At 43.0% G+C, this 15,547-nt stretch overlaps 1 protein-coding gene across 3 annotated transcripts in view; it reads left to right on the top strand.

Annotated features, from left to right (window-relative positions):
• Positions 1 to 15,547, top strand: part of LOC123992712 (cell adhesion molecule 1-like) — a 176,435-nt gene that overhangs the window by 136,280 nt on the left and 24,608 nt on the right. For 2 of the 3 annotated variants that reach the window (XM_046294151.1, XM_046294150.1), the window contains 5 exons: positions 984 to 1,121; positions 3,808 to 3,966; positions 5,218 to 5,314; positions 5,647 to 5,819; positions 13,906 to 13,959. In XM_046294151.1, the coding sequence (XP_046150107.1) occupies positions 984 to 1,121; positions 3,808 to 3,966; positions 5,218 to 5,314; positions 5,647 to 5,819; positions 13,906 to 13,959 (621 nt within the window). The remainder of the gene's footprint in view (positions 1 to 983; positions 1,122 to 3,807; positions 3,967 to 5,217; positions 5,315 to 5,646; positions 5,820 to 13,905; positions 13,960 to 15,547) is intronic. The other variant, XM_046294152.1, reaches the window with a different exon arrangement.

Genomic DNA, 15,547 nt, shown 5'->3' with positions numbered 1-15,547 from the left:
AAAGCATATAGCATAGTGGAACAGGACATTATAGCCTATAGCATAGTGGAACAGGACATTAAAGCCTATAACATAGTGGAACAGGACATTATAGCCTATAGCATAGTGAAACAGAACATAATAGCCTATAGCATAGTGGAACAGGACATTATAGCCTATAGCATAGTGGAACAGGACATTATAGCCTATAGCATAGTGGAACAGGACATTATAGCATATAGCATAGTGGAACAGGACATTATAGCCTATAGCATAGTGGAACAGGACATTAAAGCATATAGCATAGTGGAACAGGACATTATAGCCTATAGCATAGTGGAACAGGACATTAAAGCCTATAGCATAGTGGAACAGGACATTATTGTCTGTAGCATAGTGGAACAGGACATTAAAGCCTATAGCATAGTGGAACAGGACATTATAGCCTATAGCATAGTGGGACAGGACATTATAGCCTATAGCATAGTGGAACAGGACATTATTGTCTGTAGCATAGTGGAACAGGACATTATAGCATATAGCATAGTGGAACAGGACATTATTGTCTGTAGCATAGTGTAACAGGACATTATAGCCTATAGCATAGTGGAACAGGACATTATTGTCTGTAGCATAGTGTAACAGGACATTATAGCCTATAGCATAGTGGAACAGGACATTATAGCCTATAGCATAGTGGAACAGGACATTATAGCCTATAGCATAGTGGAACAGGACATTATAGCCTATAGCATAGTGGAACAGGACATTATAGCCTATAGCATAGTGGAACAGGAAATTGTAGTGTAAAGCATAGTGGAACAGGACATTATGTGTTGATGTGCATGCAAGTGAGGGAGATGGCATGCATGTTTGTGTGTGCATTCCTTTGTGCATACATACGTGTGTGTGTGTTTGTGTGTACATGTGTACATGTGTGCTTCTGTATATATGTGTGTCCGTCTGTACATATATATCTGAAGCTCTTGATGTGTGTCTGTCAGTCCCACCAGGCAGTCCAATCATGGATTCCCAAGAGGATGTGGTCAGTGAGGGGAACGAGACAGAGCTCACCTGTACAGCCATGGGCAGCAAGCCTGCCGCCTCCATCAGATGGATGAAAGGAGAGCAGGAGCTGACAGGTCAGAGGAATATCAGCCTCCTCCACTTTCCCTCAGATATCATTCAGATATAACCCCAGCCAGGCAGCTTTAACTCTCCACAGCATCGTACTGGAAACTGCAGACTACAAAGTCTCCTTTTACATTCAGGACTTGGTTTCACACTCATCACAATATGCTATATCTACTGATCTGTTCAGGGACTAAAGAGTGAGTACGGACATCAATATTTCAGTTGTTCAAATTGAACTAGGTATAGCATTGACATTGAGTAGTACCTATTCATAAAGGACTGCGTTAACTTAACTTAGCCACATTACAACAGTTACCAAAGAAGCAGAGCATTTTAGTGCTGTGCTGAACTTGTAGTTTGCCTTTTGCAGTGACTAGATAAATGGCTTCAAATGAACTCCCAACTGTTCACCACCCACTCACTACAGTCTCCCCAGCCTAGCTGTAACAGAACAGTGTGTAGGCTACAGTACATCCCTATAGTACATCACTGAGGCGCCCAATGTCTCTACTGGTTTAATACACTCATAAACCTGTGTCATCGCCAGATAGCAGGGAGTTGCTATGGAATCTGCCCGGCAACAGCCTGTAAATCTGGACCCTGCCTACTGAGAGCATCCGCTACCTGCTGCTGAAGGACCACAGCTCACACACCAGCAACACGTTTGCTTCTGTTGATCACGTCTTTTGGTTGATCAGACTTCTGATTCAACGGTTTGAAAGCCTTGTACTCTCCACACTAAAAACACTTATGAACCTTGCTTATTATATTTGACACTATTAATTGCTAAATGAATTGCTAAGTAGTTTTGTGAAAATACTTTATTTGAATGCCTCAAGCCAGCTGTAGGCTCCTGGAGAGAGGTGCAATAGTGTATGGTACTATGGTGTGGTGCCTTATTGCTTCACATTTGTTAAAGAAGATCCATCTATTATTCAGCCTATCCATACCCTACAGCAAGAGGGACAATTCATTTCAGCCTGATCCTATCTGCATAGGGACTGGATATCTCTGTTGTCAAATTATATACATGTATTTATTAGAATAGAGAGGACTCATTTGGCTTGCTGGGCATACTCGATATTTAGACTGAGCGAATATAAGATAAAGCTGCACCTCCAGTGTTACAGAAGTGGAAGTCAATTTGTGTTTTTGAGATCTTGCATCCTCTGTGGTAGGCTGGGCTGGTGTGGTTACGTTAGGCAGGCAGGTAGGCTCGTTAGATTAGTGAAATGCCACCATGTTGAACAGAGGCTAATCCAGACTGGCAGAGGACGGACGTGGGCGTACCAGGAAGTCATGTCCTGTCACGTATACTCCCTCCCCGGCCTCTAGGTCATCAGGCTGCTGATTATCCCGCACACCTGTCACCATCACCTCGTGCACCTGCGCCTCATGACACTCACCTGGACTCCATCACCTCCTTGATTATCTTCCCTATATCTGTTCACTCACCTTGGTTTTTTCCTCAGGTGTTATTGACTCTGTTTCATGTCGGTGCGTTGTTTGTGTTTCGTGTTTATTTTTGATGTATTTATTTATGAAAACACTCACTCCCTGTACTTGTTTCCCGTCATTGCAGCACACTCGTTACACATCCTTTAGCACCTATGGAAACACAGCTCACTTCTCATTATGACTCTCATAAACAAATACTCTCATAAGCAATTCATTTGCTTATGAAGCTCCCCACTTGGCACACACTGGTTTAATCAATGTTGTTTCCATGTCATATTAATGAAATGACGTTGAACCAACGTGGAATAGACGTTGAATTGACGTCTGTTCCAAGTGGATCAGGTTTACGTTGAAATCCAAGTCACAAGTTGCTGATATACTTATTGAATTGTCAACAACTAAGAATAGATCATCTGAAAACACATAAAAACAGGGGCCTAAATCAATGTTTTTTTCTGGCTACGATTATTACTGAATATTTGCAGAGCAAACCACTAGAAAGAACCTTTCTCTAGGGTTGTTTTTCAGCAACCATCTCTCAGGAGTTTTCCCTATCTAAGTGTCATGGGGTTAATAGCTATATAGCAATGTGCATGTTAGTGTATGTGGTCAGTGTGTGTTGGAGCAGCAGTGTGATGCCCTATCTGAGCCCTAGACGTGCTCCCCTGTGACTGGCTGGTCGGCTGGTGAAGATGGAAGTGTGCTGCAGGTCACAGAAGGCCCTGTAATTATATTCTCACTTCATTAAGTGCGAGTAAACCATCACACTCAGCACTATGGCTAACGCGCTGCCCCTGTGGCATTGTAATGCTCTCTAAATGAATGCCCCTCTGACAGCCAGACACATGTAGGAACCTGGAGGGCAGCTGATTACTGCAGGGGTTAGCCTAGACACCACAGAACAGAACCCCACTCAGTCTCCAGGCTGCTGCATAGACACACACTCATTATCAAACCACAACCACATCATTTCTACCTCACTCTGGATTCAATAAGAATCTTTGGGTTTTTAAACTACATCAAGTAGGCTTGTAAATGTAATGATTTTAAGGTGTAAAAGGTGGTCAAAGTCACCTTGTGTTTAGCTCGACTGCACACATAATGCAGTGTAAAATTAAATATTTTTGTTGTGGAAGATGTTGTGGTAATGTGAATAATCTGATCATCTGTTGTGAGTTAAGACATCTCTATAGACGTTGGTTTCCCTCACACCTGTGTGTATTTTATTGTTCCTAGGTAAGATGACGGTGGATGAGACCTACGACGGGATGTTCACAGTCACCAGTAGGCTGAGACTCACCGTGTCCAAGGAGGACGACGGAGCGCCAGTCAGCTGCATCATCGACCACCCAGCCGTGAAGGACCTCCGGGCACAGAGATACCTGGAAGTGCTATGTGAGTGACCTGGAAGTGAAGCAGGCATGGCCTGGAAATAGAATGTTATTGACTCTCGCAGTCCCGAAGGCTATCACAGAGGGGGGTACAGTGCCTTCAGAAAGTATTCATACCCTTTGACTTATTCCACATTTTGTTGTGTTACAGCCTTTTTTTCACCCATCTACACACAATACCCCATAATGTCAAACTGAAAACATGTTTTTAGATTTGTTTTCTACAATTATCATGCTGTAATGCAACAAAATGAGGAATAAGTCAAGGGGTATGAATACCTTCTGAAGGCACTCCATATGAATGAATTAGATCATCAATTCTGTATCTAGTTCAAATACCTGGCAGTCCAGAGTTAGTGATTGGCTTTAGAATACATCTCCTGGAATATAATATAATCACCTCCAGGTAAAAGTTACCTTTGCTCTAGACTTGTGTCAAATGTGATTTGCTATTTCCTCAAACGTTTTATTGGTTGAAGAGGTAGAACAGCCGTCCTTACACAGTGTAGATCATCAGAGAAAGGTTACGCTAACCTTTGGTAGTCTATGTAGAATATTCATTTATTAAAAGAGACGAGTGCTTTGCCTAACCTTTCTAGGCTAAAGGGAAAGCTCAACTAGAACCGCTTGACATTTTGGCAATCTTCTGCTAACATAGATAAGAGAAAGAAAAAAGATCTATTTTACTTTAAGGTTAGATAGATTGTCTGAACACATAGCCCTTTTCTCTGTTTAACCATGGGGCTATGTTCCTTTGATAGCTAGGATTATGTAGTCCTATTCCACTCAAAGCCTTAGTCGATGGAGTTGAGCTGAAAATATACTGGTCAAACAAGAGTAATAATATAAGTAATGGTGTGATGACACTATCGTAGCCAGTCAAAGCACTCCTCTAAACTCCCCAATGCATTATAGCATGGTCCTTTGTAGCTCAGTTGGTAGAGCTTGGTGTTAGTAATGCCCAGCTAGTGGGTTCAATTCCCGCGACCACCTACATGTATCCGTGCATGACTAGAAGTTGATTTTGAGAAACCTGTCTGTATATGTTATATTTATTATTATATTATAGCTCACTGACAAATGTCTCTTTCACTGGTTTGAATATACAGTATACAGCCTTTTTATAGAGTGACTAAAAGCATGAATCAGGTTGAGATATGTTGACATTGCTATAGCTGTGAGTATGATATGAATTAGAAAGTGTGTACTGCTTGTAGACAATGTGTATGTGAAAATACCATCTGCCTACTTTCAGATCAACCAGAAGTGAAGATTGTTCAGGCATTCCCTGAAGGTTTAACGAGAGAGGGAGAGAATCTAGAGCTGACGTGCATAGCAAAAGGCAAACCACAGTGAGTATCCATCCATCCACACATATCATGTAATACTAGTTAACAGTACAGCACTCTGTCCTTAAAAATACCAGCATAGACAGCTACATGACACTTCCAGGCGTCCTATATCCCCTTTCTGTCAGCCAAAGCACTCCCCTAACCTTTCCAATGCATTGTAGCATTTAAATGTTACCAATTGGTAGTGTGTTCTGTGTATAATACATCATTAGACGGAACCTGCCAATGGCTCTCCCACACTGATCTGAGTTCTGACCTTTAGAGTGAGATTTTGTCTATTGACGGGGGTCGTGCAGGGTCTTTCTGATGTGGTTGGTATTTGTGTCCTCCAGGCCCCATCAGATCAGCTGGCTCAGAGTGGATGATGATGTGCCGTCTCACACCGTGATCACCGGCTCTGACCTCTTCATCGAAAACCTCAACAAGTCGTACAACGGCACGTACCGCTGTGTGGCCTCCAACGCCGTGGGAGAGGCCTACGATGACTACATCCTCTTTGTATACGGTACGTACTGTTATACGGGGCGTCGTGGCTACTGTCGCCTGTAGTTTGTTCTGTGATTCTATCTATATTTGGAGATGAGTCCAGGCAAGGCGGTCTGTATTGCTGATACAGGTTGTCATGTTCACAGCGTGTACAGATGTGTCTAGTAGATTTGTTGCCATTAGGTCATCTTAACCACTCATTGGAATTTGCTAAATTTTCCATTGAAGCTTCTCATGAGTCAGTTCACTGATTACAGGTTTCTCGAGGTGAATACGTCACAGAAACCATATCACTGACACACTGTAACATAGTAACAGATGGCTCTGACTAACAGATTTATTCTGACTAACACTGACAGAAAATCCTCACTCTAACATGTATGGCTCTCTGACTTAGGCTACTATGGCACTTATAGCAATGCCACTCTGAGATTGTATTTCTGTAAGTGCTCTCAGGCAGATGGTGACATCTGTTTGTCCCTCTGAGTCCTCTAGTAATTTGTCTCCCATCAAACGGATGGCACGTGCTATTAAATAACAGTCCAGGCCTATTAAGGGTTTCATCCTATGACTGAACTCGTAATTGGCACACTATCCACTCTCATCCATTAGAGGCATGATTCAAACTCCCTCTCTAATGTCACTGTCATACAGATACAGTGCCTTTGGAAAGTATTCAGACCCCTTGACTTTTACACATTTTGTTACGTTACAGCCTTATTATAAAATGTATTCAATCGTTTTTTCCCCCTCATCAATCTACACACAATACCCCATGATGACAAAGCAAAAACAGTTTTTTATACATTTTTGGAAATGTATTAAAAAGTAAGCGCTACAAGCTTGACACACCTGTATTTGGGGAGTATCTCCCATTCTTCTCTGCAGATCCACTCAAGCTCTGTCAGGTTGGATGGGGAGCGTCGTTGCACAATTATCTTCAGAGATGTTCGATCAGGTTCAAGTCCGGGCTCTGCCTAGACCACACAAGGACATTCAGAGACTTGTCCGAAGCCACTCCTGCGTTGTCTTGGCTGTGTGCTTAGGGGCGTTGTCCTGTTGGTAGGTGAACCTTCACCCCAGTCTGAGGTCCTGAACACTTTGGACCTCAGCACTCTCATCAGTTATAGTCACAGCTGTGTACATGCCCCACCCACTCAAGTGAACACCAAGACGGCCCTCAAGGAACTTCACTGGACTCTATATAAACTGGAAACTATATACCCGGAGGCTGCATTTAATATAGCTGGGGAATTTAACAAAGCTCATTTGAGATCAATGTTACCTACATTTTATCAGGATATTGATTGCACGACAGGTAGGGCTAATACTCTCGCCCACTGCTACTCTAACTTCCGCGATGCATACAAAGCCCTCCCCCGCCCTCCCTTCAGCAAATCCCACCACGACGCAATCTTGCTTGTCCCGACTTATAGGCAGAAACTCAAACAGGATGTACCAGTGACGAGAAACATTCAACTCTGGTCTGACCAATCGGAAGCCATGCTCCAAAATTGTTTTGATCACGCGGACTGGAATATGTTCTGGTCAACCTCAGGGAAAAACATTGATCTATACGCTGACTTGGTGAGTATGTTTATAAATAAGTGCATTGGCGATGTCATACCCACTGTGACAATGAAAACCTACCCTAACCAGAAACCGTGGATGGATGGCGGCATTCAAGAAAAACTGAAAGTGCGATCCACCGCATTTAACCATGGAAAGAGGTCTGGTGATATGGCTGAATATAAACAGTGTAGTTATTCCCTCCGCAAGGCAATCAAACCAGCGAAATGCCGGTACATGGAGAAGGTGGAGTCGCAATTCAACGGCCCAGACACGAGACGTATGTGGCAGGGTCTACAGGAAATCACGGACTACAAAACAAAAACAGCCACGTCACGGATAGCGATGTCACGCTTCCAAGCAAACTAAACACTTTCTTTGCACGCTTTGAGGATAATACAGTTCCACTGTCGTGACCCATTAAGAAAGACTGCGCCCCCCCCCTCCTTCTCAGTGGCCGACGCGAGTAAAACATTTTAACATGTTAACCCTCGCAAGCCTGCTGGCCCAGACGGCATCCCTCTCCGCTTCCTCAGAGCATGCGGAGACCAGCTGACATATTAAATCGCTCCCTATCCCAGTCTGTTGTCCCCATATGCTTCAAAATGGCTACCCATTGTTCCAGTACCCAAGAAGGCAAAGATAACTGAACTAAATGACTACCGCCCCGCAACACTCACTTCTGTCATCGAGAAGTGCTTTGAGAGACTAGTCAAGGATCATATCACCACCACCTTACCGGCCACCCTAGACCCACTTCAGTTTCCATAATGCCTCAACAGGTCCACAGATGATGCAATCACCATCGCACTGCACACTGCCGTATCATATCTGGACAAAAATAATACCTATTTAAGAATGCTGTTCATTGACTACAGCTCAGCATTCAACACCATAATACCCTCCAAGCTCATCATCAAGCTGGAGACCCTGGGTCCCAACCCCTCCCTGTGCAACTGAGTCCTGGACTTTCTGACAGACTGCCCCCAGGTCACTTCGCTGACCCTCAACACTGGGGTGTGTGCTCAGTGGTGTGGGCTCAACCCTCTCCTGTACTCCCTGTTCACCCACGACTGCGCCATGCACGCCTCCAACTCAATCATCAAGTTTGCAGACGACACAACAGTAGTGGGCTTGATCACCAACAGCAATGAGACAGCCTACAGGGAGGAGGTGAGGGCAATGGTGTGGTGTCAGGAAAACAACCTCTCACTCAATGTCAACAAAACAAAGGAGATGATCGTGGACTTCAGGAAACAGCAGAGGGAGCACCCCCCTATCCACATCGAAGGGACAGCAGTGGAGAAGGTGGAAAGTTTTAAGTTCCTTGGCGTACACATCACAGACAAACTGAAATGGTCCACCCACACAGACAGCAACACCGCCTCTTCAACCTCAGGAGGCTGAAAAAATGTGGCTTGTAACCTGAAACCCTGACAAACCTTTACAGATGCACAATTGAGAGCATCCTGTCGGGCTGTATCACAGCCTGGTACGGCAACTGCACTGCCCTCAACCGCAAGGCTCTCCAGAGGGTGATGCGGTATGCATAATGCCTCACCGGGGGCAAACTACCTGCCATCCAGGACACCTAGAGTACCCGATGTCACAAGAAGGCCAAAAACATCATCAATGACAACCCCCCCGAGCCACTGCCTGTTCACACCGCCATCATCCAGAAGGCGAGGTCAGTACAGATGCATCAAAGCTGGGACCGAGAGATTGAGAAACAGCTTCTGTCTCAAGGCCATCAGACTACTAAACAGCAATCACTAACTCAGAGAGGCTGCTGCCTACATTGAGACCCAATCACTGGACACTTTAATAAATAGATCACTAGTCACTTTAAACAATGCCACTCTAAATAATGCCACCTTAATAATGTCTACATATCTTACATTACTCATATCTCATGTACATACTGTATTGAGACCCAATCCTTGGACACTTTAATAAATTGATCACTAGTCACTTTAAACAATGCCACTCTAAATATTGCCACTTTAATAATGTTTACGTATCTTACATTACTCATATCACATGTATATACTGTATGCTATACCATCTACTGCACCTTGCCTATGCCGCTCGGCCATCGCTCATCCATATACTTATATGTACATATTCTCATTCCCCCCTTCAGATTTGTGTGTATTTGGTAGGTGTTGGTCATTTTTAGATTACTTGTTAGATATTACTGCACTGTTGGACCTAGAAGCACAAGCATTTGCTACACTCACATTAACATCTGCTAACCATGTATAAGTGACCAATACAATTTTATTTGAGAAGTTTTTCATCAAGTGTCTCTCTGTGATTTGCTACGTTCAGATTTCCCTCGATCCTGACTAGTCTCCCAGTCCCTGCCGCTGAAAAACATCCCCACTGCATGATGCAACCACCATGCTTCACCGGAGGTATGGTGCCAGGTTTCCTCCAGACGTGAAGCTTGGCATTCAGGACAAAGAGATCAATCTTGGTTTCATCAGGCCAGATAATCTTTTTGTCTCATGGTTTGAGAGTCATTAGGTGCCTTTTGGCAAACTCCAAGCAGGCTGTCATGTGTCTTTTACTGAGGAGGGGCTTCCATCTGGCCACTCTACCATAAAGGCCTGATTGGTGGAGTGCTGCAGAGATGGTGGTCCTTCTGGAAGTTTCTCCCATCTCCACAGAGGCCCGGTGGTTGGTGGTTCCGAACTTCTTCCATTTAAGAATGATGGAGTCCACTGTGTTCTTGAAGACCTTCAATGCTGCAGAAATATTTTTGGTACCCTTTCCCAGATCTGTGCCTCGACACAATTCTGTCTCAGTGCTCAGCGGACAGTTCCTTCAACCTCATGGCTTGATTTTTGCTCTGGCATGCACTGTCAACTGTGGGACCTTATATAGACAGGTGTGTGACTTTCCAAATCATGTCCAATCAATTGAATTTACCACAGGTGGACTTCAATCAAAGATGCACCTGAGCTCAATTTCAATTCTCATAGCAAAAGGTCTGAATACTTATGTATTAAATAAATGTGCCAAATGTTTCTAAAAAACAGTTTTTTCTTTGTCATTATGGGGTATTGTTTGTAGATTGATGAGAGAAAAATATATTTAATACATTTTAGAATAAGGCTGTAACGTAACAAAATATGGAAAACCTAAACGGGTCTGAAAACTTTCCGAATGCACAGTACAGTATCTACAGGAAAATATTTGAGGTTTGGGAATCAGGCTGTAGCCTTGCTTCCAGATGGATCCTTTGTTTGGAATATGATTATTTGGGGTTTTGAACATCACACATCTAGCCGTTCCAAATAGATTTAGCTTCAGTTTGGAGCTTGTGAGAAAGTGAGACAGCCAGGATAGAAAACATTTTCCATACACACCATCTTTTGATATATGTTGCTTTGTCTTTTACGTTCATACTTGTTGTCGCACGTTGGTTTGATGGGGAATGTGAGCTGACCATTTGATTTGGAGATTTACTCCTCTCCCTTGCATAATCAAGTTCTATAGTAGGTGTCTCTTCATCTAGACTCTCCTCATGTCTCCATATTGCATTTTCCTAAATTTCTTTGAAGGAACAACCTGCTCCTTACTCAACAGAGATAAACTGGACGAACTACGGTACACGCAAAGAAGACTCATGAATGAATTTCCATGGTGAAAATGTGTGTTTGCTGGTGTAGCAAACATGCTAGCATGTGTGAGCTGTACATGCTTTGTAGAATAATTAACTATTTGTATGCCTTTTGCACAGTGAAATATCCCATTTTACATTTTAAGTGCAGCTTTGCAATCTTTTACCACCTCAACATTAGAAACAGCATATATCTGGTGTTATCAGAGCTATCAGTGCAGTCTCTATTCTTCTAGTTAGAGCATTAATGAGACACTGGAGATTTGAAAAAGGTGCTAATAATGCTGTTTAATTATGTTTGAGATTCCCAGTTCTATTATTCCACAGGATTAGATGCCAAACAAAATAAGCCATGCTGTTGGTCCATAAGAGGATTGTTTTGCCTGACTAATCATGCTAGCTACTGTACACTAGCTTAACGAGTGTGTGTTTCTGAGCATGGCTACGTCTAGGGGTAAGCATGATGAGAACCACAGATGTGTCAGATTAGCAGGTGGGTCTCTAGGTGAAGAGACTGCTGGGTGGGTTTTTCTGTGTACAATATCCTGTTTTCTACTTGTATTAGGCCCTGGAGGAGCCCATTAGTGTCTCGTGTTGGAATCCACAGCTGCTCTTAGTATGTCCCTGATGTTCATTAACGTGGATCTGTCTGAGGACTATGTACAGTAGTTGTACCATGTCAAAGCTAGATGACCAGGAACACTCCTAACTACTGAAGGGCAACAGGAGAGTACAGTATGTGAATCAATGTGAGTGCCATTCTAGACATATTAGATATTCATGTATGCTACTTTCTGAGCATGGGAATGTACAGTTTTCTACTCTCATCATCCCTCAGCCTAGCACTGCACTAAGAAACACTCCATCCCTAACATAAATATTGTGACCTCTCTGTGTAGGGCAAGTCTACAGTTTAGTTGTCAGTTGTATTCTGGTCTAAGGGTGAGAGAGAAAGTAGATAGCTTGTTGGCCTCTGCTGGTTCTGAGTTGTTTTCAGTAGGCTGTGAATGCTGCCCCATGGTTGGTTTAAATCCAGTGTGGGAGAAAACAGGTCCAAAACAGGCTCCCAACTAGTCTCCCACCAAACTCTATTCATTGTACAAAGCTGACCTGGTGCGATAACTCACACATACTGGCTGTTGGCAGGAGATCAATTATGTATTTTGCTCAAGGGTTTGTAATGCAGTTGACTCCCTGACCCAAAGATTTCCTACATGACCATGAGGTCAAAGATTCCCATGCAGCCATCTGTGTGTCAAGCCTAGTCAGAAAGCATGCTCAAATATGGCTCTGTTGACCCTGAGTTGGATGAAGGGCTGCTGTGAAAACAAACGTGTTGAATCACACAGATTCTGGCCATCACCCATCTCTGCACCATAGAACAGAATAACAGATGAAACATCAGGCTGCAAATCAATAACCCAGTCATACAGTGTCAAGAGAAAACATAGTTTAATGTGTTTTGAAAAATCCATCTGATGACATGGTTGTACTGTAGTACTTTATGGAGTATTTGTTTGAGTCAAAAATCTCCTTTGCCCAATGATGAAGCAACTGTGCATATAAAGCAATGTATATAGAATTGCTAAAAGGTGAAGAAAAATCATGTTAATTAGCTGTTTAAGAGGGCATAGTTAAACAATTTCTCCCATGTTGTTTCAGTTTTCTTACAAATAGAAATGCACCCTGAAAATATGCCCCCTTCAAATATATTCAAATTTCAGCAATCATAATGTGGAGCCAAGTCATCCAGCCTGCAAATTGCCCATGGAGAATACTTGTTTGCTAGACTATTATATGTGCCACATCCCATCCAGGCCTTTGTGGCAGCCTCTTATCCCTGGCCTGCATACCCTATTTCTCAGGGTAGCTGATAGCTGACATTTCAGCTATCAGACCGCCTTCGGTCACAGAGAAAGAAGAAATCCCCCATAAATATTGTTTGCGGAGAATCTGTTCCTGATATCCCCTTCCTCACCTCTCCTCCCCTTTCCCCCTCCTTCCCCAGCAGCGACATTATGCCGCCCTTGATGTTTTATCATTAGTTTGGAAGTGTGTGGTCCCCTACTGTGGACTTCTGATGGGCACAGACAGTAAAGGCATGGAGACAGCCAGCCAATTTCTCCCGCTGTGACTTGTCCCCAGCAAGGGGCCGGCGCTATCTCTCTCTGTGCCAAAAGCAGGCAGATATTCCCTGTGGCAGGGAAGCTTTCAAGCCTCTTAGCACCGCTGCATACCTGTATTGGCCTCCATTTTGTCATTCTCATTAGTTTGTTTGTGGTGTTATGAAAGGCCTCATCATCAGTACACTATCAGTCTGTTACTGTTGCAAGGGGTGCAGAAGAACTGCAGGGGAGTGTGCCAGAGTTGCTTAATGCACTGCTTAACTTAATTACTGGAAATAATCACTTAATATGTTCATTTATGAGTTCCCAACTACCCATTGAATGTTTATGAGCAATATTGGACAATTTAAGTTTGTTTTTCAAACTACGGTATGAGAATACAACATTTTCAATGTGATGTGTTCATGGCAACGTTTTGGCCTATTGTTGATGAGTAGAGGTTTAAGTAAGGTTGGAATGACCTGATATCATGCACTGTGCATTATCTATGCTCTGATATTGCCTTCACTATCACTAGAAAAGCCATCAATGATGCGTTGACACAGTTTACAGATGAAGAAGGCAATTCTGGAAAAGCAACGTTCTTCCTGAGGGAAAAACATACACAGCATACAATACAGCACCTAAATCATTATCTCTATAGTGGTACTACAGTAGTTACTTAGAGATTTGACACTTTCCCAATCCTGCTACTTCCATACTTGCATGACCCCATCCTTAATGGCTTCTCACACTTTCTTTATTTCTTATTCATGTCTTTATTTTGTATGTTTTCCATCTAGATGCTCCTACCACGATCCCCGCACCCACCACCTTGAACCTAGACAACACCCAAGGTACTGTATGTCCACGCTTTGTTCACTCTCACCCCTCGCCTGTGTGTACACGTGTGCATGCTTGCTTGTGTGGGTCTGCAGTAGTGTTGTACAATGAGAAAGAGAGAGTGGGTGAGAGAGTTTGGGAGAGGGAGAGACTGCAGGCAGGCAGTCTTAATCAGATTGTCCTGCTGATAGGTGAAATGGTGGATGACCTACACTGTGCTTTCAGTGACACCTGTCACATGTTTGATCTGTGAGGATGGAGGAGACATGTTGGTCGCTTGGCTCTCTGCTATCTTATCAGCATCGCCATGCAGCCTTATATCAACCTGCGCACGCTGTCATCACATTCACATTATAATGCCCTTTACATCTCCCCCATCAAATCACAATCACATCCATCTTTGTCGGCCTGGAAACATTGACTGTTTTATATATATATATATATATATATATATATATATATATATATATATATATATATATATATATATATATATATATATGGCGATTTTAGCATGTAAATCTTGGTTTGGCAAACTCGATATATATACTATATATGATTTTTTAGATGCATGCCAGCAAAGCAACTACACAACACAACACTAAACAATACATTGATTGCACTATAACAGTGACAAATGGTGCCCACAAACTGTTAGGGCCAAGACAATTGTCCCAACTGCAGAGCTTTCTTTTCAGCACCATGGAGTGAATTCTTACCACGGCTACACTTGGCTGTCAGCGGAAAGGAAGCAATCCAATGTTTTTTGCTGCCTAGACTTTACTACTCAAGACACTCAAGTCTTGAGAAAAAAAAACAATACACTGATATTGCAGTTATCATGACAGCCTTTATAATAGGATGCGTGTGACCACACATCTAAATATTGCACTTGGGGAAAAAACATCTTAAAGTAGAAATAGAATGAAACAACCATGCATTCTATTTTTGCTCTATTATAGTGGCCACTGTAGTACTGTAGACATCGATCAAGTGTGTGCAAAAATAACTTTCACTGAGTAAAAAATGAAATAAACCCTCCTCACTCACACAAGTGTTACTGTCAAGTTCAACACCACAAAAACTATATTTTGGGCCTAAACTGCACATTATTACATTGTACACTTTTTGCACTTTTTACCTTTTGTTGGCATAACTGATCTCTTTCAGGCAGAGAGTACACCTGGCATAACTGATCTCTTTCAGGCAGAGAGTACACCTGGCATAACTGATCTCTTTCAGGCAGAGAGTACACCTGGCATAACTGATCTCTTTCAGGCAGAGAGTACACCTGGCATAACTGAGGCAGAGAGTCTCTTTCAGGCAGAGAGTACACCTGGCATAACTGATCTCTTTCAGGCAGAGAGTACACCTGGCATAACTGATCTCTTTCAGGCAGAGAGTACACCTGGCATAACTGATCTCTTTCAGGCAGAGAGTACACCTGGCATAACTGATCTCTTTCAGGCAGAGAGTACACCTGGCATAACTGATCTCTTTCAGGCAGAGAGTACACCTGGCATAACCCTTTTTATCCACTGTATTGAACAAGTGAGAAAGAGAGAAAGTGTTGTGTTCCTTTCACCTCTATGGTGGCATCCC

Source organism: Oncorhynchus gorbuscha, linkage group LG13 (assembly GCF_021184085.1).
Source record: "Oncorhynchus gorbuscha isolate QuinsamMale2020 ecotype Even-year linkage group LG13, OgorEven_v1.0, whole genome shotgun sequence".
Lineage (NCBI taxonomy): Eukaryota > Metazoa > Chordata > Actinopteri > Salmoniformes > Salmonidae > Oncorhynchus > Oncorhynchus gorbuscha.
This window is presented reverse-complemented; position numbering and strand designations above follow the sequence as displayed.